This window comes from Hylobates moloch, unplaced genomic scaffold (genome assembly GCF_009828535.3).
Source record: "Hylobates moloch isolate HMO894 unplaced genomic scaffold, HMol_V3 SCAFFOLD_6, whole genome shotgun sequence".
NCBI lineage: Eukaryota > Metazoa > Chordata > Mammalia > Primates > Hylobatidae > Hylobates > Hylobates moloch.
The window spans coordinates 109,291,185-109,314,308 of record NW_026652281.1 but is presented as its reverse complement, the minus strand read 5'-3'; the positions used below and the strand labels follow the sequence as shown (position 1 = coordinate 109,314,308).

The window sequence follows — 23,124 nt, the reverse complement described above, 5'->3', positions numbered from 1 at the left end:
CTGGCCCTGGCTCCCACATCGAGATCTGAGATCCTCCATGAGCCCCCAGCCTGGCCCCCTGCAGCTGGGATCTGGGGTAGGAAAGGCGAAGTGTGGGGACAGGGTGGGGAAGCAGCCAGGCAGAGGCAGGGGTGTTAATTACAGTACACCTTTATTAATACTGGAATCTTCACAGTGCATCTGTTACTTGTAGCAGTGACTATTTAAATCAAGGGGAGGATGGTGTGGAGGGGGCGGGGAGGAGAGAATTTTTCCAAAATCTGACAGAAAAGAAACAAAATGGTTCAGATGGGATGGAGGGTGGGGTGGGGTGGGGTGGGGGTGGGGGGGAAGGGTGAGTAGGAACCAGGAGGGCTGCCTGGGGTGGGGGAATAAATTAAAAAAAGGAACGAGTTAACAACAGCACCAGGAAAGTTACTTCAGTCAAAAGACGCTTTTGAAAAGAATATTTCTCTGTACAAAATGAGAAATTAAACGTAAAGTCCCCCAAACCAAGGTTTGTGATGTGGGATGGTTGGCTCGGATCCCGAGGTGGGTGGGCCTACGAGGTGGTTGCTAAGTCGATGCAAGGGCGGCGGGGATGGATAAGGGGATGGAGTAGAGTATGTACAGCCCCCGGGGCTCACAGGGGAGGGGGACGGCAGAGTTGGTGGGGGCTGTGCCACATGAGCCCCCCTCTCTGGGAAGCCCCTGCCTCCTTTCCCATCAGGACCTCTGACACCCAGGCCTGCCTACCCACTGCCCCTCACACTATTCCCACCACATCCTGAATCCTGCTCCACTGCCCTGCCTCGGCAGACCCCTGCAGCCCTGGGGAGAATGTGTGGCAGAAATTCCACCCAAGACCCCAACTGGTCACCTGCTCTCCTGGCCCCTAAAACCGGGGCTCTGGTGTTGGCCTGAGCTCCACAGGCTGAGTGCTCGGCCAGGCAGTTGTTGGACCTAGTGACTTACTTACAGGACCATTCTTCATCAGCTCCCCCGATGGGACTCCGTCCACATCAGGGCCTGCTTGGTGCCCGGACCTACCCAGGAGCTGCCCAGCTCACCGCACAAGAACTCCCAGGAGCTCAAGCCTGGGAGGCTCAGACCCAGCTCCATTCTACCAAGACCAAGGCGCTCCTGACCCCCAGGTAGGACCCTGCCCTGGGGCCACGATGCCCTCTGTGCCCTGCTTTCCCTCCTGACCTGCGGGGCCACCAGGACTCCCTCCGCTCGCCCTAGGCTCACGTGCTTTTACCTGCTGAGACTCGGCATGACTTGGTGCGTGGGGTGGGGGCAGCCTTGCCCCTCCCCCGGCCCCGCTGCCAGTGCAAGCCTGGACTACAGTGGGGGCCGTCCTGGGATGGCATCTCCTCTGGCAACAGAGAGTCAAAGCCAATCTTCCCAGACTCGCTCCCCCACCTGGGCTTGTAGCTGGCTCAGACCATAGCAGACAGGCCGGGAGCCTCCCAACCCTATTTTGGCTACGCTCAAGACGCCAGAGAACAGTAGCTTCCCCTGGGCTCTGGGGGAGCCAAGTCCCTCCCTTCTCCTCCTGCCATAGGACCACCAGGCCACTGGGGGGGGGGCCCTGTCCCCCAGGCACTCCCAGACAAACACCCTGTATCGTCCCCTCACCCCCACACACAGTCCTCGTCCACAGTCAGCTCCATTTTATTATATTCATAAAATGACCCCACACCTCCTACTGCTCCAGTCCCCCCCTCCAAAGGTGGCTGAAACTGCCCCCAAAGTTAAAAGATTGATGTACCCAATGAGAAGTGGACATCTGAAAACGGTGCCTGTGTGGCTGGCCGGTGACCCCAGGGCCACCGGCCTCCTAACCCTGCTGCCCTAGTTTCCAAGAAGCTGCCCTGGCCCCCTCCAGCCAGCCTCACGGGGTGGGGGAGGCGAGGGGTGGGAGCCAAAACAGGGCCCCCGAGACCCCCCAAGCAGCCCCTGGTTTCCTGAGACTCGGCGTGGGCCCTGGAACTCCCTTCCCAGGAACTCCCTTCCCACACGGGGGCCTGGCCGCCCAACTCCAACCTGCCGCCCTGGCCCCCGGCCCCCAGCAGACATCCAGCCCAGCGCGCACCTGGCCCTTCCACAGCCGCCCCGCCTCCTGGAGGGAGAGGGGCCTGGGAGAGGCAGAGAGAAGGCAAGAGGGGAGGAGGGGACTCAGGCAGGGGAGAGGGGGGCCAGCATTCCAGGAGGAGCTGAGGCAGGACCAGCCCTGGGAGAGGCCGGGATGGTGAAAGGGAGGCCAGCCCGGCCCCTCTGTCATGGGCGGGGGCCCTGGCTCTGGTGCTCGTGGGTATGGAAGAGGCAGGGCCTGAGAGGAGAAAGAGGAGGGACAGAAGAGCATAAAACAGACCCCGAACCAGGCCCAGGCCTGCAGGCTCCGTCCTGGCCAGGCTTGCTAAGAAGTCACTTCCCGTTTAAATGCTGGAATCCAAGTGAGGTGTCTCTTTCCATAAAGTGGCATGGCCTCTGCCCTGGCTCTGTCCCCTCTCCTGGCTGGGCCTTTGCTCTGAGTGCCTGCAGCTCACAGACCAGGCCACCTGCTCACACTGGGGCCTGAGAGGATGGGGAGGGTGACGCCATCATAAGATGCGGGGCGCCGACCTGTCGTTGGTGATGGTCCTGCGGAGCCGGACCCCACGCCGGATGGCCACCAGCATGTCTTCGGCAGGGGGGTCGCTGGTGGCGGCTGGGGGCGGGGTGGGCGTCTCCTCCGTGGGGGTGGCTGACAGAGCAGTGGGGAAGGGGAACTGGCCCTCGCCCAGTGCGTGGGCACCCGCCACCAGCTCCCCCAGCTTCTCTACCAGGCTGTGCCGGTTGGCCGCCAGCTGCTGCTGCTCGTCCTCAGCCCCTCCCCCGGGGTACCCGGCTGCCTCTGGGGATGGGCTGCCCCAGGCTGTGTTGGGCAGGCTGAGCCTCTTTGGGGAGGCCTTGGCGAGGTCCGGTGCCAGGGGTGAGGCGGTCTCATCAGTGTAGAAGACGCACTCCTCGCTGCCCGCCCGTGTGGGGCCTATGTAGCCGGGTGAGTCAGGCACCGTGGGCGTCTTCACAGGGACGATAGGCGGCCGGATGGGGATGGGGCCAGCACTGGACAGGGCGCGGCGCACGGTGGGCTTGGTGGAGGGTGTGCGGCGGATGGTGGCCACGCCGGGGGGTGCGCCTGAGGGCAGGCCAGTGGCCATGGGCAGCCCCGCGGAGGGCAGCCCAGCAGTGGAGGCCGGGCGCTTGGTCTGGATCAGGCGGCGGTAGTTCTGAGCGATGTTGCTATTGCGCGGGATGGTGGATGACTTGTCAAACTCGGGCGGGCCCTCGCTGTCTGCATCCCCATTCACGGAGTAGCAGTCGTAGTCAGAGCCTGGGGGCACGCGACACAGTGAGGCCCACCGCCCAGGTGGCCCCTTAACCCCAGCCCACCAGGGTGAGCACAGAGGGGGAAGGACGGGGCCTTCCTGGATGGCTAAGTCCCAGCCGTCCCTGGTCCCACCCCAGCCCTGCGGGCCTGCCTTGGGAGGGGATGGTGTCCTCAGAGCAGGAGGGCGTGGTGGTCTGCGTGCTGTAGCCGCTGGAGTACTGCAGCGAGTCCCGGCTGCTCTTCTGGTGCTCCAGGCTCAGGCCGCGCGTCAGCACCATGGCCAGGTCACTGGCTGCGGGGGACACCTCCTCGCCGTGCTGAAGGTGGCAAAGTGCAGGCTGAAGCCTTGGGTCCCCAATCCCCTCTGCCCAAACTCCAGGCAGCCCTGCCAGGTGGCTGGAGCCGGCCCTGAGGCCACTGGCTGGGCCTCCTGGGACTGACCTGGGAGTGAAGGGGGACCCTGGCTGGTGTACCTTGGCTGCGATGGTGGCAGGGGACATCCGGGGTCGTGGTGCCTCTTCACCGCTGGGGCCCAGAGTGCTCCCACTGGCAGGGCCTGGCTCTGTGTCTCGCAGGAGCTCCACTCGGTCCTTCCTCCGCTGCAAAGTGGCGCCTGAGGGCTGCTCATGGGAGCCGACCTTGGACCAGTCCTGCAGGGAGGGTGTGGCAGGTCAGGGGGACCACTGGCCCTACCACCTATGGCCTGGGGGGCCCTCACTGTGGCTGAGGCTCAGGGTGTCCAGGGCTATGAGGGGCCTCTGGTTCGCAATCACAGCCAAGGGCAGAGCATGGAGTGTGACTGTGGCCCCTCAGTCCCACCAGGCCCAGGGGTAAGATGTGGCTGTGTGGGCAGTGAGTGTAGGAAATGGCCAGATGGCTTGTCTCTTGGGGACAGGTGCTGTATACACGCACCCCTGGCTGAACCCAGGCCCTCTGTGCAGTAATGGCACCAGGTGGGGAGGGCATGGACGGGAGGGGCAGCTGGTGACTGTCCTGGGGCTGGGCTGGGCTGGGAGCACTGACCGAGGTGGGGGAGCTGCACTCGCTAACGGACTGACAGGTTTCCGAGGCCTCGGAGGATGCAGAGCTGGAGGACTTCTGCCATGCAGAGGCCAGCAGGCGGTTGCAGACAGAGGGGCCGGCAGGCAGCAAGGAGGAGAGGAGAGAACAGTTTTGGTCACAGAGCTGGCATGCAGGGGGGGCGATTCAATTCAGAGCCTTGCCCAGCGCCCACCCCCCCACCCCAGGGCCATGGCTGCTGAGTGTCTGTAGCAGGACAGAGCAGCCCAGAGTGCACACGGTGGGCGCTGACCCACCCGACAGCCCAGCCCTATGCATTTTGAAGACTGACCACAGGACTCACTGCTGACGGCCTGGATATGGCCAGCGAGGGCAAAAAGAGATACTAAGGGCGGCAGCTGGGTGTTTGGTCTGAGCAGTTGGGTTGATGGTGTCACAGTTTTCTCAGACAGGACACAGGGGGAAGTGTGAAGCCCCAAGTGCCACGCTGAGCACTGAGCTAAGTTGCCTCTGAGGTCTCTGCATGGATACAATAAGGGCCGTCGTATTCACAAGCTGAGTGTGGAGAGAAGTTGGGGTTGGAGCCATCAGTGCAGTGGTCTTGGGGTGGGATGAGGCCACCAGGCAGCGAGTGCAGTTAGACAAGATTCAAGGGCCAGGCCTGCGGCTGCTGATGCGCAGCAGGTGGGAGGAAGAGGAGAGTCCCATAAAGGAGAGCAACAGGGAGCAGCCGGAGAAGTGGGAGGAGAATCCCTAAGATAATGTATTGAGAGGCGATTAGATCATGAGGGTGGAGCCCTAATGAAAGGGTTTAGGGATCTTATAAAAGAGGTTTGAGGGAGCTAGTTTGACCCTTCCACCACTGAGGACACAACAAGAAGGTGACATCTATGAACCACAAAGCGGGTCCTCACCAGACACCGAATCTGCTGGTGTCTTGATCCTGGCCTTCCAGCCTCCGGAGCTGTGAGCACTACATTTCTGTAGTCAAAGCCACCCAGGTTTTGGTATTTTGTTATGGCAGTCCAAATTGACTAAGACAGATTTTTTTTTTTTTTCAATGCACTGTCCTAGGTTAATTGGATAGCCATATGAAATAAAGGACCCCTACCTCACACCACACACGCACACACACACACACACACACACACACACTCAATTCCAGATGAGCTGCAGATCTAAAGGAAAAGGGCAAAACCAAAAGCCTTTTAGAGGAAAACATCTTTGTGACCTTGCAGTAGGCAAAAATCTCTCAAGCAGGACACAAATAGCACTAATGATTTAAAAATGGATAAACTGGACTATTTTAAAACTAAGAACTTCTGGTCTTTAAAAGACCCCCACTAAGAGAATAAAAAGGTACCCAATGGAAGGAGAGAAAATATCTGATGAGGAACTTTATCTGCAATATTACAAAGTTCTATAAATTGGTAAGAAGACAGATAATCCAGTAGAAAAATAGGCAAACGATTTAAAAAGGTCCTTCATGAAAGGGAATCTTCTAATGGTCTTTAAAGGTATGAAAAGGTAGCTGGGTTCAATGGCACACATCTGTAGTCTCAGCTGTTCAGGAGGCTGAGGTAGGAGGATTGCTTGAGCCCAAGAGTATGAGGCCAGCCTGGGCAACATAGCAAGACCCTATCTCTTAAAGTATGAAGGCTGGGCACAGTGGCTCATGCCTGTAATCCCAGCACTTTGGGAGGCCAAGGCAGGCAGATTACCTGAGGTCAGGAGTTCGAGACCAGCCTGGCCAACATGGTGAAACCCCGTCTCTACTAAAAATACAAAAATTAGCTAGGTGTGGTGGCATACACCTGTAATCCCAGCTACTTGGGAGGCTGAGGCAGGAGAATTGCCTGAGCCCGGGAGGCGGAGATTGCAGTGAGCTGAGATCATGCCACTGCACTCCAGCCTGGGCGACAGTGTGAGACTCTGTCTCATAAAAAAAGTATGAAAAGGTGTTCAATCTCATTAGCATTAGAGAAATGCAAATAAAATATACAGGGAACTACTATTACTATGCACCCACCAGAATGGCTAAAATGAAATCAATATAAAATGCCAAGGGCTGGTGAGGATGTGGAACAGCAATGAACTGTCATAATCTTGGCCAGGTGTGGTGGCTCATGCCTGTAATCCCAGCACTTTGGGAGGCTGAGGTGGGTAGACTGCCTGAGGTCAGGAGTTGGAGACCTGCCTGGCCAACATGGCAAAACCCCATCTCTACTAAAAATACAAAAATTAGCCAGATGTGGTGGCATGTACCTGTAATCCCAGCTACTCGGGAGTCTGAGGCAGGACAATCACTTGAACCCCAAGGATGGAGGTTGCAATGAGCTGAAATTGTACCACGGCACTCCAGCCTGGGCAACAGAGTGAGACTCTGTCTCAAAAACAAAACAAAACAAAACCCGAAACACTGTCCTAATCTTGCTAACAGCAGGGTAAATTGGTATGAGCACTTGGCTTACTGTTAGGTAGTACCTATCAAATCTGAAGATGTGCATATCCCATGACTTTGCAATTCTGCTCCTAGGAATCTGCCCCACAGAACTGCATACTAGAATGTTCACAGCAGCACTATTAGCAGCATCATAGCCAAAAAACTGGAAACTATGCAAATGTCCATCAAAATGGTTAAATTATGTATTCACACAATAGAATGCCATAGCAACGAGCATGATCTATATCTCCACCTAAAACATGGATGAATCTCATTAACATAACTGAGCAAAAAGAAGCCAGACATAAAGGATACATACTATATGATTCCATGTGTACATGTAGAAAGGATAAAAAGGGCAAAACTAGGCCAGGCACTGTGGCTCATGCCTGAAATCCCAGTGATTTGGGAAGCTGAAGTGGAAGGATTGCTTGAAGTCAGGAGTTTGAGACCAGCCTAGGAAACATAGTGAGACCCCCATCTCTATAAAAGAAAAAATAAAAAAATTAGGCATGATGGTGCACACCCGTAGTCCCAGCTACTTGGGAGGCTGAGGCAGGAAGACTGCTTGAGCCCAGGAGTTTGAGACTGCACTGAGCAAGGATTGTGCTACTACACTCCAGCCTGGGTGACAGAGTGAGACCCTGTCTCAAAAAGTCAAAAGTAGTCAGGATAGCAGTTACCCTTGGGTGTGTAGTGACTTAAGAGAGCACTGGTAGCTTCAGGAGTGGTGGTTATCCTGCTTGTGTTCTTGTTCTCAGTGTGTTTAGAATACCTCAATAAGAAAGTTCCTTGGGCAGGTGTGGCGGGTCATGCCTGTAATCCCAGCACTTGGCAGGCTGACCCGGTTGGTCACTTGAGATTAGGAGTGATCCAACATGGCAAAACCCTGCCTCTGCTAAAAATACAAAAATTAGCTGGGTGTGGTGGCACGCACCTGTAATCCCAGCTACTTTAGGAGGCTAAGGCAGGGGAATGGCTTGAACTTGGGAGGCAGAGGTTGCAGTAGCCAAGATCACACCATTGCACTCCTGCCTGGGCAATGGAGTGAGAGTCTGTCTCAAAAAAAAAAAAAAAAGTTCCTGAAAGACTCAATGGTGATGGGTTATAACCTGTAGAATAAAAGAAATATTTGAGTCTATATTGCTATAAATTAAAAATTGAATCAATAAATGGGAGAGAAGGGGCAGATCTTTTTATAGTAGAATCGCAATTAATAAATGCAGGAGAAATGACGGAAATAGAAAGTCACCTATTTTAACAAGCAAGAATCATCAGTGGATGCCAAAATTAGTGAGCAAAAGTACAAGGAGAAGCAGGACATTTTCATCCTCTTGAAAGTATTCCTTCACAGGATATTTTATTAATTAAAAAGGGGGAAATAATGACTCTCCAGTGAAGAAGAAACTTGGCACACGCCACCTTAACTAAGGATCAAGGTGAACATCACCAGCCACACGGCACAGTGACATTGTGCAGCATTTAAGATGCACCAAGATGGGGACAACTGCACTTCTGTGGTACTCTTGCCAAAATTGTATGACTTCTAATTCTGAATGAAAAGACATCAGACAAAACCAGATTTAGAGGCATCCTACAAAATATCTGACCGATATTCTTCAAAAGCATCAAAGTCATGAAAAACAAAGAGGGACAGGTGTGACAAACTGTCACGAGCTGGAGAAACTGAGGTGACACCACCACGAAACATTATATAGGGTCCTAGCTGGGAGCAGTGGCTCATGCCTGTAATCCCAGCACTTTGGGAAGCCGAAGTGGGCAGATCACCTGAGGTCAGGAATTCGACACCAGCCTGACTGACACGGTGAAACCCCGTCTCTACTAAACACAAAAAATTAGCTGGGTGTGGTGGCACGCACCTGTAATCCTAGCTACTTGGGAGGCAGAGGTGAGCCGAGATCATGCCACTGCACTCCAGCCTGGGTGATAAGAGCAAAACTCAAAGAGAAAAACTCAGGAATATTATGTATGGTCCTGAATTGGGTCATGGACCCCTAGACCAGCAGAAGGACAGGAGAGGGAAAACTGGCAAAAATAGAAGACTGTAGATTACTTAGTATTACACCAGTGTTAATTAATTTCTTGGTTTTAAAAATGTTTTTGGTGGTTACATAAAGTAAGATGTCAACATTGGGGAGATTCTGGGAAGAGTATATGGGGACTCTACATACTTTATAACTTTTCTACAAGTCTGAAATAATTTCAAATTAAAAGTTAAAAAATCCAAACCAGAGACCCTCAGTGGGTAGTAGGTTAAATAGCAAAAAAGAGAAAAGGTCGATTTTAAGATAAAACTGAAGAAATGATCCAGAATATATCTGGAGAAACAAAGAGATAGAAAATATGAGCTCAGAGATGCCTAAGATAGAAAGAGAGGGCTGGACATGCATCCAACTGGAATCCCAGCAGGAGAGAATAGAATCAAAGTGGAAGTAAAGAGATAATGACTGGCCGGGCACGGATGCTCACACCTGTAATCCCAGCACTTTGGGAGGCTGAGGCAGGCAGATCCCTTGAGCCCAGGAGTTCAAGACCAGCCTGGGCAACGTGGCAAAATATTGTCTCTACTAAAAATACAAAAATTAGCTGGGCATGGTGGTGCATGCCTATAGTCCCAGCTGCTTTGGAGGGTGAGGTGGGAGGATTGCTTGAGCCTGCGAGGAGAGGTTGCAGTGAGCCAAGATCATGCCACTGTGCTCCAGCCTGGGTGACAGAGTGAGATCGTGTCTCAAAACAAAACGAAATAATGACTGAAAATTCCCAGGACAAATGAAAGATATGAATACAAACCAAGAGAGGTTAAATAAAAATAAATCCACATTGTAGCAAAACTAAAGAGAAGGCCTAAGAGAGACTCAGATTCCTCAGAAAGAAGCATCAGTGACTGACAGCTGACCTTCCAACCAATGGTGGAAGCCAGAACACAGCGAAAAATACCTTCACAGTGTGGATGGAAGACAACTGTCACCCCAGAATAGTGTTCCTGGCAAAACTAACTTTCAAGAAGAGGACAAAATAAAACATGTTTACAGATAAACAAAAACCGAGAGTTTACAACTACGGATCTATTCTAAAGGATGTTCTTTACTTCAGAAAGAAAGAAAATAAGCTTTGGAGGATTTGAGATGCAAGAAAAAAATGACAAGAAATGTGTATTAACATATGGGTAAATCTAAATAAGTACTGTATGTATAAAATAAAGAAATTAAGAAAAATGTCATTTGTGGGTACTATAAAAAAAGAGAAAATAATATAGCTTGTAAGTTTCAGAGGGAATGGGTGACAAGTAAAAAAATATATATTAAGGGCCTTGAATTATTCAGGAGGTGGGGTTGTGTTAAGTATGCATGGTAAGATTTCAAGGTAACCTATAAAAGAAAAGAGGTAGAATATAACTTACAATCCAGTAGAGGGGGAATAAGAGAAAAGAAAAAACAAAGGCAAGGGTAGAGACAAGAATTCAGGACAAATAGAAGCAAGCCAGAAGTCCAAATATGTCAGTAATCATAATAAATACAAAGGGGCTAAAAGTGCCAATTAAAAGATAGAGGTTGTCAGATTGGATAAAAAAAGAAAATCTAGGCATTATGCTGTTTACAAGAGACTCATTTAAGATATAAAGATACGTGAATTTAAAAGCAGAGATAGAAAATAATAAATACTGTACAGAATAAAGGCCTTGGGGGCCTTCAGGCCAATCTCAACAGCTATAGTAGTCCCACCTGTGGCTTGCCTGATTGATGCTGGCATAAGGCTGCTGCGCCCCACCCTGATTGATCCTCCTAACGCCCCCTCACCTGGCTGGTGATGTCTGAAGGCATAGGCGAGGGGGGCTTGGAGTAGGTGGCGTCCTGGGAGACGAAGCCAGAGTCATGGGAGGAAACGCTGGAGAGGCGAGTGGTGGTGGTGGTGGCTGGCTGCACCAGGCTGCGGTAGCGACAGGTGGAACTGGGTGAGTATGTTTGGGCACCCCCAGGCCATGGGGCTCCGCCACCCTTGGCACTGCTACTGCTGCTGGGGGCACTAGGGGAGTGAAGGAAGAGGGCACAGCAGCCAGACAGGGAGACAGAGGGGTGTGTGTTTGGGGGAGGTTGACAGACGAGGGTGGGGAAAGAGGTGAGGGGCAAAGGAAGGAAAAGACAATGTCAGACTAGGTGCTACAGCGGAGCTGTGTTCTGGGATGGTGTGGAAGGGGAGAGCCAGAGCAGGGTACCCCCAGCCCCAGTGCTGAGGGGAGCCCTGGTCAGGGAATGCCCAGGGTGAGGCAACCTCTCTGCCTCCTATTCTACCACTAAGAACAGTCGTCCAGGCTGGGCACAGTGGCTCATGTCTGTAATCTCAGAACTTTGGGAGACCAAGGCGGGTGGATCATTTGAGGACAGGAGTTCAAGACCAGCCTGGAGAACATAGCGAAACCCCATCGCCACCAAAAATGCGAAAGTTAGCTGGGCATGGTGGCGCATGCCTGTAATCCCAGCTGCGTGGGAGGCTGAGGCACGAGAGTCACCTGAACCTGGGAGGCGGAGACTGCAGTGAGCCAAGATTATGCCACTGCACTCCAGCCTAGGAGAGCAAGGCTCTGTCTTGAAAAAAAGAAAAAAGAAACAAAAAACAGTTGTCCTGTCTGGGCGTGGTGGCTCACACCTGTCCCAGCACTTTAGGAGTCTCAGGTGGGTGGACTGCTTGAGTCCAGGAATTTGAGACCAGCCTGGGCAATATGGTGAGACCCTGTCTCTACAAAAAATATGAAAAGTAGCCAGGCGTGGTGGTGCACACCTGTAGTCCCAGCTACTTGGGAAGCTGAGGTAGGAGAATCGCTTGAACCCGGGAGGTAGAGGCCACAGTGAGCCATGATTATGCCACTGCACTCCAGCCTGGGTGACACAGCGAGACCCTGTCTCACAACGACAACAAAACCCAAAAAACCCACCAAAAAACCTATTGGTTTCACCAAAGATCTTAATCTAGATTCCTATATCCTAAAGAATATATCTTTATCACTGATGACCATCATTAAAAAAAAAAACAGGTTAATGATGGGGAAACTGAGTCACCGGGCATCAAACAATTAGAACTAGACACAAGTCTGATCATTATTTTTTTTGAGACGGAGTCTCGCTCTGTCGCCCAGGCTGGAGGCAGTGGCGCGACCTTGGCTCACTCCAAGCTCAGCCTCTCGGGTTGACACCATTCTCCTGCCTCAGCCTCCCAAGTAGCTGGGACTACAGGTGCCCACCACCACGGCCGGCTAATTTTTCTTGTATTTTTTAGTAGACACGGGGTTTCACCATTTTTGCCAGGATGTTCTCCATCTCCTGACCTCGTGATCCGCCAGCCTCGGCATTACAGGTGTAAGCGACTGCCCCCGGCGAGTCCAATCATTTCTAAACCACCTTCTCAAAATCTGGTATTTGCCATCCAGTCCTAACTGGATGTCTAGCATATGGTGATGGTGTGTCTGGGTACAGAGGTCATCTTCCAAGTGGGTCCTGCACCCACCATCACCCTCACCCTCTCCAATCCCTCAAGGGTGTCCAGCCCTCTATGGCTTACACCCTCAGCACAGCAATTCAACCCTTGGGTGATGTTCCTGGCAATGAAAGTTGCCTTCTCCCTAAGTGTGACCCTGAAGCCTCCTAGCCTCTGCCCCTGCTCATGGCTGTCCCCTGCAATCAGCCCCTTCACTGTGGGACAGCCACCCACGCAGGGTCTGAAGAGCCTCTCTCTGACGTAGTAGCTGATTGCTGTGCCTGGCTTCTCCCAAGCTTTGGATGTCCAGCCAGTGATTCTGGGGAGAGGGGTACCCGGCAAAGGGGGGCTCCCACCAGTACTTCACTCTGTGCTTACTGCCCTCCCCACCCAAGGAAGCTTGAACCATCAACGTCTCCCCCAAACCCAGCCCCAGTGCCCAGCCAAGGAAAGGCCCCTGACGCTGAGCCTGGCTAGTGACTGCGGGATCCTTGGCCTCTCCCCAGCTCTGTGAGGCTCCCAGGGCCAGCCTGGGCCAAGGCTCCAAATGTGGCAGCTGCCTCCATGGGAACCAGCTCTTAGGAGCCAGCCAGGCTGGAGTGTCCTATACCTTGTGGCCCCAGCACTTGTTTCTAGAAGCCTTCCCATCGCTCCCTGATCTTTGACTCTTACTATGACCCCACCCGGTGCTGGGCCTGGCAGAGTCCAGTGGTTAAATCCTGGGACTTCATGCATCAGTTTCCCCTTCTGTAAAATGGAGATAACACCGTACCTGATACAGCAGTGTTAGGATTCAATGAGAAAAAAGGCATAAAGCACTTAGCACAGCACCTGGCACACAGTGGATGCTCCATAAATGAAGCTGCTACTGCCCCTGCTCCCTATCCTGCCAACAAACGCCTGTGCCAGTAGCAGCCTTGGGATGACAGGGCACATTTTCCCTCTACATATGCAAATTCCTTGGATGATGTAAAAGTTGTGAATTTTGAGGCCCTGAAGCAATTTCTGATGCAGCTTTGCTGGGAGTGTTCCCCATTTCCTCTTGGGATACCACCCCCTACACCCCTGGGAACCCCACCCCCACTGACCTGCACATGCTGGACTTCCGGGAGCTGGAGCTGCTGGGTGATGAGGGTGGGGTCTGGTAGGACCAGCTGTAGTCTGAGCCCTTTAGGTCTTTGATTACCTGGACAGGGACATGGATGGGGGTCACTGGAGGCAGCTCCTCAGAGCTAGTAGGGCCAGAGGCCCCCTACTCTCTTTCCAATTGTGAACCACACCCCAGGAGATGACCCAGAAATCTGAAGCCCCCTCCCCCAGGCTTCTCCCCTAATGTGGGGAACAGGGAGACATCAGGGGACACAGCCTTCTCGGAGCCCCTTCAGCTCACACACACTGAGTACAGATTCCGAGCCCAGCCTGGGCTGGGCGAGAGTGACCCCGACACCGTGGGGTGCAGGTTGCTCCTGTGCCTCCCTGAGTTTGTTTTCTCATGTGAATCGGGGCCACCTGTTCCTGTCTTGGAGCGGAAGATTCCCTGAGATAACTTGGCAGATGCTGGGCATGCAACACGTGCCTCCGGAGCGTGCTGCCCGCAGGCTGTGGGACAGGACTGGTCTGAGTGCAGTGGCAGCAGGGTTGGGGTGGGGTGGCCAGGTATGCCTGGGTCTAGGAGAGGGGATGAGGCTTCTGGGCATGAAGGGAGGTGGGGTGTCAGGTGGAGGTTCAGCAGGTGGTCTGCCCACGTGGAGCAGGGCAGGCAGACTCTGGGCCTGACTCCATGGATCCAGGACTTCACCCATCTACTCTGAGTCTGAGAACTCTGCTGGCCAGGGCATACCCTCCCCAACCCGGGCAGGTGCTCCGGGATGGCCTGCAGTGGGTGTCAGAAGGGGTCTGGTCTTATGCCCCTAACTGCCTCCCCCAAATGCCATCCTCTTTTCCCTTCTACTGTTCCCAACCTAGGGCAGCCCATCTCCCTCCCTTCCCCTGCCCCTGGCCCTTGGCCAGAGGGCTCCCGCACCTGCTCGCTGGCGGGAGGCAGTTTGTGGGGTTCCGCTGTCAGCACCACCAAGTCGTCGATGATGCCCTGCAGGTGGGTGATCTCTCCCAGCATGGTCAGCTCTCCGTTCTGAGGAAGCAGCGAGTCAGACCTGCCGGCCCTGTCACCCACCTGCCCGCCTGCCCAGCCGCCCTGGAGAAGCAGCAGGCCTTGTCGGGCCTCTCCTCTCTCATCCTTCCTCGCTAACCAACGCTGCTCGGGGCTGGTGCAGGTGGGGCCCACACAGCCCAGACGGCTGGCATAATGGTCTGTCCAGACCAAATCAATGCATGGTGAGCTATGAGACCTGCCTTTCGGCCAGGAGCCTGTGGCCTTGATGCCTCTAGCCAGGGACTGCTGAGAAGTGACCCTTCTTGGAGGTCAGAAGGTGAACCCTGGGCCCAGCCCACCCCGCTGGGGTCTGAGTCCCCAGAAGTCCCACCACCACAGGCTGCAGGAAGGTGATGAAGGTGCAGAAGCGGCCCCGCTCCTCGATCAGTGCCCGGCGCACGGCCTGCTTCTCCGTCTCCTCCAGCAGCAGGTACATGTCGTTGACGTCCTGCAGGGCACTATCCAGCTGGGGCTGCAGGTCTCCTTTCCCTGGAGGGGTGGGGAGGAGAGGCCTTGCTGGGGATGCCAGCCTGGCTTGCCACACCCACGAATGGGCTCAGACCCTGGTGGTGGCTCTCTCGGCCATTGGGCTGGGTGCTGCCCTGGGGCCAGGGGACTGGGGCGGGGAGGGGGGGGCAGTGAGGACTCTGGGGCTTGTGGAAGGGCTAGTCCCACCAAAGCAGGCAGAGAGGACAGACACACATACAAGAAAGAGGCCAAAGCTGCAAAGCCACTCCAGATTGGAGCATCTCCGGGGAGGCTCTTGGCGCCCAGGAGCTCTGCCAACACGGAGCCTCACTGGCCTCCACCTGGGGTACCCTCACTGTCCCGGGATGGAGCCCCTCACTTCACAAGGTCCAGGGAGGTGGGGCAGAAGCGGGACAAGGGAGAGTGTGGGGCTCCGCTGTAGGCCAGGCCACGGGGGGCGGGGACCAGGAGAGCTAGGGCTGGGCCTTGGAGGCAGGGAAGGGGTCGCAGCGTGGGTCCCCACTCAGCTCAGGGAGCAGAGCACACAGACAGCAACAGCGACACAAGAAGCAGCGAGAAAGAGAGAGGCGAGAGGATGACGCAGAGGAGATGATGAGATGGCAGGTGAGGGGGTGACAAACAGGGACGCAGGCCAGCCTGGTGGGGGCGGGGCAGCTTGTGGCCCCCACCCGGCCCTGGCCAACCCCTCCTGGCCTGGCAGACTGACCCAGCAGTGGCCCGGGACTCATCCCTGGCCAGGGGCCCCGGGGGCCCCAGGGGGACTGTGCCCCAGGCCCCTCCCTCGTGGACCGACCGCCTTCCTCACTTCTCCTTGGCCTGGAGAGGTTCCTTCCAATGGCCCTGAGCTGGGGGAGACAGACAAATGCGACAAGGACGGGAGGAGCAGCTGGAGGGACCGACATTTGACTTACCAAGTAGCTCTACAGGAAGGATGTGGGAGGAGAGGAGGAGAGACAGAGAAAGAAAGAATGTGTGAAAGACGCGGGATGGACAGAGCCACTCCTGGGGCGGGGGTGCCTGGGCCTCCTGCTGCCTCCCCTAGGGAGGTTCTGGACCAGGTTTGGGGGACAGGGCGGCTCCCTCTGTCCCACCCAACAGGTTGGAAGGTCCTGTGTCGGGGACAGCGCCCCTCTGGCCGGGATGAAGGCTTTGGGGCGCCCCAGTGGGGCTGTGGAGCGGGGCCGTGGGGCTGTGACTGGGGGGCCGCGCCGGGCACTACCTTTGCGCGCCTTCTTCTGCAGCTTCAGCGTGTCGGACGACTTCTTTTTGATCTCATGCCGGGCTCGTTTGTACTCTGCAGAGGGGGAGAGGGGAGCGCTCTAATGGGGTCCCTGCGGAGAGGGGGTGGGAAGCCCGGCTCCGCGGCACCCTCACCTTTTGCGTGGTCCTTGTCCAGCTGGTTGGCCGCCTTCTTCCAGTCCTCGATGCGCTCCTGCAGCGGGTTGATGAGGCTCTCCAGCAGTGCGCTGCGGAGGGCGGGCGGGAGCGCAGGTCAGGACCGGGCTCCCCCGCGACGCCCCGTCCCCCCGCCCCCCTGCCCGCCCGCCCGCGGCATCCACTCACTTGGTGAACTGCCGCAGCTTGGTCTCGATGCTGCGGTGGCGCATGCACATGCGCGTGAGCGCCGAGCCGATGTCCCTCGTGGCCCCTGGTGAGGCAAGCGCGGGGTGGGAAGGGGACGGCTGGGGCCTGCGCAGTCCCGGCCTCGGGCCAGGAGGGGGCGCCCCGGCCGCGCAGGCGGAGCCCGCAGCCCGCGCCGTGCCCTCGCTGAGCCGCAGTCCCGCCGGCCCTGGGGGGATTGGGGCCTCCTCCATCTCCACTAGCTCTTCCTCCGCCATCGCGGCCACGCCAGCCTCCTGCAGCGGCCTCCCCTCTCTCCCAGTTGGGAGAGGCCGGCGCCAAAGACCGTTTCAGGAGCCGGTCAAACGACCCTCCAGGTGTACCCAGATGCAGGCGCGGGAGTGTGAGCACGCCCAGGGCCCGAAGGAGCAGGAGCCCCAGGTCTCTGCCACCCGGACCAGAGGGCAGAGGAGGCGCCAAGCCCAACGGCGCGCTCACCCGACCCTGCGTGCTCTTAGGACACGAGGGCATAGGTGGGAAGAAGCCCTAAGGAGAATCTCTGTGCTGGGGGGTCACATGAACAGCCCACAGCAAAAAGGGAATCCCCGGGGAACACTCCTGTCACTACTCACCCACTCCTGCTTGCATGCCTCTCGTGACGAGGGGCTCACTCTCTCCACAACCAGCCCATTCCATTAAGGAGCAGAACTCAAGGTTCTGGGCTTGGTGTCCCGTCCTTTCCCTGGCCAATCCCCTACTCTGCTTTTCCAGCCTCCAGGCCCACCCTGGGGCACCCCCAACCTCCAGCCACACGCCTCCCCACCTCGGGTGTTGGTAGCCATGTCAGCAACTTTCTGGAAGGCATCCAGGAAGGCCACAGCAGCCAGCACAGTGGTCCTGGGGAGAGGGACAACGGCATGGATGGTCAGAAGGACAACAGCATGGATGGTCGGTGGTGGGGTGGGGGGGGGCTCTGCCTGCCCCTCCCCTGCTGGGGTGCCCTGGGCCACCTCACCTCAGCTGGGAATGCAGCTTCGTGGCCTTGGAGTTGAAGTCCTCCCAGATGGGGTAGGAGCTCTGCCGGGCAGATGGGAGAGAAAGTGAGCTTCTTGTGGGGCGGCTGCAGGGCTGGACCTGGGCTGGGCTCCCGGAATGCTCCGTCCAGACTTGGGGCAGTTTCTGAGACAGCAGCCCTGCCCCATGGAGAGGGAGGCTCTGGGCCCTCTCGGAGGGCAGAGGACCAAGGACAGAGCCATCAGCATGAGGAAAGCCTGTCCCTGAGAACTGGTGCCTTTGCCAAGCCCTCCCTCCCTGACGTCAGGACGTCCACCCTACAGGCTACAGGGGGCCCACAACCTCCCTCAGGGGAAATGGAACAGGAAGTGGCAGGTCCTGTCCCCTCGGGGTTTCCTAGGGGCCTGGCAGGGGATCTGGGCTGAGCTCAATGAGAGGCCTCGTGTCTTCCGGACATGTGCCTAGGACAGTGGCACTGACCTGCCCACGAGGGATAGAGGCCCAGTGTGGAGGGTAGGGGGTGGCAGGGCTGAAGGCACGCCAGGTGTAGACTGGGGCCTCCGGGGCCCCCGCCCTGTGTCCTGGAAGCTGCCATCCCAGGCCAGCAGCCGTGGCTCCCAGGGCCGAGGAGGCTGCGGCTGCTGCAGGGCCCAGCTAGCCTGCCTTGGGACAACCAGGCCCTGGGCTGAATGGGGCCTTGTGCGGCCAACAGAGCCACCTTTCTCCACCCCCTGCTCCCCTCCCCTCCTGGGGAAACAGTGTGGCCTTTATCCCAGCCTGGCCCAAGGCTCCAAGTTGGGAGGGGGTTTCCCAATAGGGAGGTCGGGCTCCTGGCGACAGTTTTCCAATCTGATTATGGGGCTTTTCTGGTTAATGCACGCCCCAGGGTCCTGGAGAAACCTCAGCCCTGGCCCAAAGGCCCTGTGGAGGTCTTGCTCCTTGACGGGCAGCCCTGGGCCAGCCAAGCCCCAGCCCACAGGGGCTTCTGACCCTCCCCTCCATGTAGGATGGGGCATTGGAGGCTGGGGCTCTTCCTGAGGAAAGGGGAAAGCAGAGACCCTGGGCCTCAGGGCCTCAGAGAGAGGCTCTGCCCGGCTGCAACCCAGGAGCAGGCTAGGGCTTGCCCCGTCAGGCTAGGAGAGCTTGCAGGGGTGGGAAGGAGACAGGGCAGCTTAGGGGGCCTCAGAATCTCCCTCCCCTCCCAGCCCAACCAAACCAGTGTCCAGAGAAAGCAAATATTTGCAAAGTCCACAGAGGCTGAAGCAAGAGTGGATAAGCTGTGGGTGGGCTGTTCCCAAATGGGCACAGCTCAGGGTGAAGGGGCCTGGGAAGCTGTTCCTAGCCATCCCAAGGAGTGGACTCATGCCACCCATGCCTGGGGTACCCCTTGGGGGTCTTCTAAAAGGGGACACTCTCCCACCGCCTGGACCCCCACCCCCACTCAGCCTTGAAACCTTGCTAAGACCTCCCTTAAGGGAGCAGAGAAGTTGCTAGGGGTGGAGGGGGGTCCAGAGCTAGCTGTCCTGGCACCCAGGAACCTTCTTAGCCCCTGAGCAGCCCTGGGGCAGTCTCAGAGATTAAAGGCTCTCCCCATGCGGAGGGGACAAGATGGGGCGCAGGGGAGGCCAGGCCATTTCCCCTCAGCAGACAGACCTAGGTGCCTCAGTCTCTAAGGACCTGGACCTGCCCCCCTCCCCAAGGTAACCACATAAAGGACCCCAGAGACAAGGAGCTTATGTCTTGTTTATATCCGCCTCTTCATGGATAGGTCAATTTCACTGATTAAAAATAAGAGATAGGGCTCCAGCAGCCAGTGCCCCAGGAACAGCATCCTCAGCCTTCACCTGGGACAGGCCCAGGCAAACCTTCCCAACAGCCCCGTTTCACCGACAAGGAAACAGAAGCCCGTAGAGGTTAGCTCATTTGCCCACGGCCACAGGATGGCAGGGTCAGGACCTGATCCCATGTCTGCCTGGTCACTACACACCAGGTAGAGGAACTCCCTTACGAAGCAGGGAGACAAGCACTGAACGTCAAGGCTGGGGAGGCGGCAGGGACTGCTGCGACGTGAGAGACACCCAGTTCTGCCCCAAGCACAGTGGCTGCTCTGGAGTGGGGAGGTGAGGGATTTGTCAGTAGAGACGCCCAAGTGGGCAGGGATGAGGGGACTCTGTCTCTGTCCCGGCAGCGGCTGTGGTTCAGATGTGGAGTGTGGGTGAGCAATCCAGCCTCCAATCCCAGGGAGTGGGCTTTCCAGGTGCCTCTGGTCAAGGGACCCCTATCTGAGCCTCAGTTTCTTCACCTGTGAAATCAGGAGAGGAGGGGCACCTGCCCCACTGGGTCAGTGTGGAGACTGAAGCAGGTGCTGACCAGCCAGCACTCCGTGCAGTGCCCAGCACGCAGTTAACTGCTCAGTTAACACCAGCTAACAGTACGCAAGCCCTGCCCTCTGCAGGGGCCCCTAGCAGAGGCCTGGCCAGGCCTATGTGTCCAGGTGACACTCCCCACTCTTGAGGGGTGGGTGAAGAGTATGACCCCATTTTCTGGCTGGGCCAGCACTGGGTGGAGGCCCCATTCACCTTGCTGAAGGTGCCGTGCCCAGGCCTATGACCTTGGGCAAGTCCCTGCCCCTCTCTGGGTTTCAGTGGGCAGCCTGACACCAGTGGGCATCTGACCTTGGCCCCCACTCAGCCCAAGGTCAGGGCCTCCCAGACACCCAGGGGAGGGCTTCTGTGGGGCCTGTGGACTCACTGTGGGGTGGCCTCACAGGGCAAGCTCAATCTCCTCAACCTGGCTGCTGATGGCCGCCCTTCCTCTATGGAGGCCCTGCTGCTCAGGCCACCGAGGGAAAAATCCAGAAGCTGCCCCCCAAATCCAGGCGGTCAGCTTCCAGGTGGCCTCATCCCCTTCTCTGCCCCTGGTCATGGCCCCTGAACACATGCCTGTGTCATAGGTAGGGGCGTATCTGTCCTTGGCATCATCCCAGGTGAAGCCTCTCCTGTTTTGCCTCCGCGTGTCAGCAAATCATGCCCGATGTCTGGCTTGAACCTCTTGCTATGATCTGGGCCCACTTCCTTCTGTCTCATCCCAAAGTTCCTTGCAAATTGGCTGGAAAGGGAGAGAGACTGTCCTGGTCCGCTTCCACAAACAAAATCTGCTGCTCTCTGCAGTGGTTGCTATGAGGCTGCCAGTGGTGGTGGGTGGTGGGGTGCGGGAAGGCCCATCCGGAGCCAGCTCTGGGATTGGCCAGGGGAGGGTGGTCTGTGTTGCCCAGTCCCTTAACAGGATCCTGGGGCCAGGGCTGTGATGTCCACAGGACAGGCGGGGACTGCTGGGGGCCAGCGGAGGGGCCTGGATGTACAGTTGCAAGAGATGGGGGTCCCAGGGGGAGCGCACCATGAGGGGCAGGGGGTGGGGGGCATCTACAAGCCGCTAACTGAGTAGTCCCAGGCCAGGCTGGCTTCAGGCCTCTTCCGGGGGCAGAGATCTGGCAGCTGTCCCTGGGGCTGTTGTCCTGGCAGCACCGGGAGCCTCGACCTCCAACCTGCCAGCAACCCCCACCCCTCACGGGGCCTGTCCTAGCAGCACTGTGCTGAGTGGTGTCACCCCCACCCCTGGCCTGGTGGGATTCTGTGTTGTGCACTTGGAGAATCTGCGCTGGGGTGTGGAGGTGGGGGCCCTTGGGAGATCCTGTGGGGTGCCTCGTTCTTTCCGCTTCTCCTCCCAGCCCCCAAATCCTGCCCCTTCATCCTAGGCTAAGGAAAGGGGGCAGGGCAGGAGGGCAGGAATACTGGTTCCTGGCCCCCACCCTATCACTGGAGCTGGGCCCTCTCTGCCTAGTCAGCGTACGGCAGCCCTGCCAAACCCTAGCCTCGTTTGGGGAGAGGAACCCACTAATTTTCCCAGGAGAAAAAATGGGGGCTGAGGTCAGGGGAAGGGTTCAATAGTCTCCCTAATGACCTTGAGCCATTTCCAGGCCTCAGTTTCCCCACCTGGTGGGGTGAGGAATGAATGGGTGGTCGGCTCCAGCCTGACCTTAGGCAATCCTGGGAGAGAGGAGGGGCTCGGAGCTGCGAGCCCAGGGTGGTAATGGGGTAGGAAAAGCGCTCCCTTGGGGTTGCTCCACCGACCCCAACCTTCATCCCGCCTCCTCCCAAGGTGATGATCAAGGCCTATCTTTGGGATGCAGGGACATTCAGCCCGGAGACTTGGAGTCCTGGAGCTTCCTGGGGCTGTGCGGGTGGGGCGGGGCTGGGGGAGGCAGTCTCACGGTCGGGTGCAGAGGCCCAGGTCGGCGGGGAAGGAGTTAACGGTTCTCCGCTTTATTATTTTTTCCTGCTTTGGCAGTGACAGCATTGTCTGGGCTCCGGGGCCGTAGGGGAACATGGTGGTGGAAGGGGGCGGAGGCCGGCAAGACCCCGGGCTCGTTAAAGGGCCCTAGAGTCGGTCCTGGATCCAAACCCCATTCATGGTTTGGCGGTCTGGGGCGCAGGGAGCCTGCGTGTGCACAGGCTCGGGTTAAGACCCCACGGGGCCACCGCGGGCACCGCACGGACACCCCGATACACGAGCACCCACACCCCCAGAAGCGCACCCGGAAACACGGGCGCCCAGCAGACGCAGGCAGGACGCGCTCAACAAGGACACACAGACACCGCGGCGCGCGGCCACACGGGGCTCGGCCACCCGCCGCCACGCGTCCCCGGGGGGTCCCGCACCCGTCGCCGCGCGCCCGGCCCCGCCGCGCCCCGGTTACCTTCATGTCGTTGACGATGGCCTGGAAGAGCCCGCCCAGGGCGCCGCACTCCTTCTCCGCCGTCTCCATGCTCGGGCCGGCCCGGGCCGCGGCGGCGGCGGGGCGCACGGAGCGCGGGGAGCCGCGCAGGGGAGGGGGCCGGGCCGCGCGGGCGCTCGCTCCGAGGCCGGGCCGGGCCTCCCGCCTCCGGGCCGCGCTCAGCGGCCGGCCGCGCCGCGCTCCGGGGTCGCGGGCCTCCGGCGGGCGGCGCGGGCCATGTCGCAGCGGGGCTGGCGGGCGGAGCGGGGGGCGCGGCGCGGCGCGGGCAGCTCGCTGCGCAGCCTCGGCGCGGGGACTGACGGCGGCGGTAATCCGAGCCGCCGAGGATTGGGCGTCACGTGGGCGCGGCGGAGGGAGGGAAGGAGGGCGGGCCGCGCGGGAGGGGGCTATGGGAACGGCCGCGCGGGCGCAGGCCCATTCACGGCCAGAAACCAGGGCTTTGAAATCCGAGCCCGGGCGCTGCCAGACTGGTCCGGCAAGCGGGGCCGACGGGCGCGGGCGCCACCGCGGGTCGGGGGGCGGCGCTGGGGCGGGGCCCGCCCTGCCCATGCGGGAGCAGGACGGGTGGTTGGGCCTCGGCCCCCGGGCAGGGGCTCCACGACATCTTCCGGCCTTTGGTCTGGGGCGGGGGGCTTCCCGCGCTTCTAAAGACAGGCAGTGGGTACAGTGGCGGGATGGGGTCAGTGCATCGGCTGGATGGGTGGGAGCTGGATGGGTGGGATACACGGCACAGAGCAGGGCGCCGGGTATCGTGGAGCCGCCCGCCTTGGGACGTTTCATCGCAGGCACAGACCTTCCTCAAGTTC

At 57.9% G+C, this 23,124-nt stretch overlaps 1 protein-coding gene across 5 annotated transcripts; it reads right to left on the bottom strand.

The window, feature by feature from the left end:
• Positions 1-132: 132 nt before the first annotated feature.
• On the bottom strand, positions 133-22,534 carry MTSS2 (MTSS I-BAR domain containing 2). 5 transcript variants are annotated; one of them, XM_032157859.2, is made up of 14 exons: positions 22,280-22,534; positions 17,525-17,586; positions 17,333-17,406; positions 16,513-16,597; positions 16,324-16,415; positions 16,169-16,243; positions 14,792-14,949; positions 14,332-14,439; positions 13,397-13,494; positions 10,637-10,862; positions 4,379-4,453; positions 3,829-4,005; positions 3,507-3,672; positions 133-3,358 (listed from the first exon to the last, which is right to left on the bottom strand). In XM_032157859.2, exons 1-14 carry the CDS (start codon positions 22,346-22,348, stop codon positions 2,586-2,588), a joined length of 2,238 nt encoding a protein of 745 aa, XP_032013750.1. In that variant the 5' UTR covers positions 22,349-22,534; the 3' UTR covers positions 133-2,585. The 5 variants fall into 5 exon arrangements, with proteins under 5 accessions (XP_032013750.1, XP_032013752.1, XP_032013747.1 ...); XM_032157861.2 differs by having other exon boundaries at positions 10,637-10,766; XM_032157856.2 differs by lacking the exon at positions 22,280-22,534 and adding an exon at positions 20,466-20,618.
• Positions 22,535-23,124: the final 590 nt, after the last annotated feature.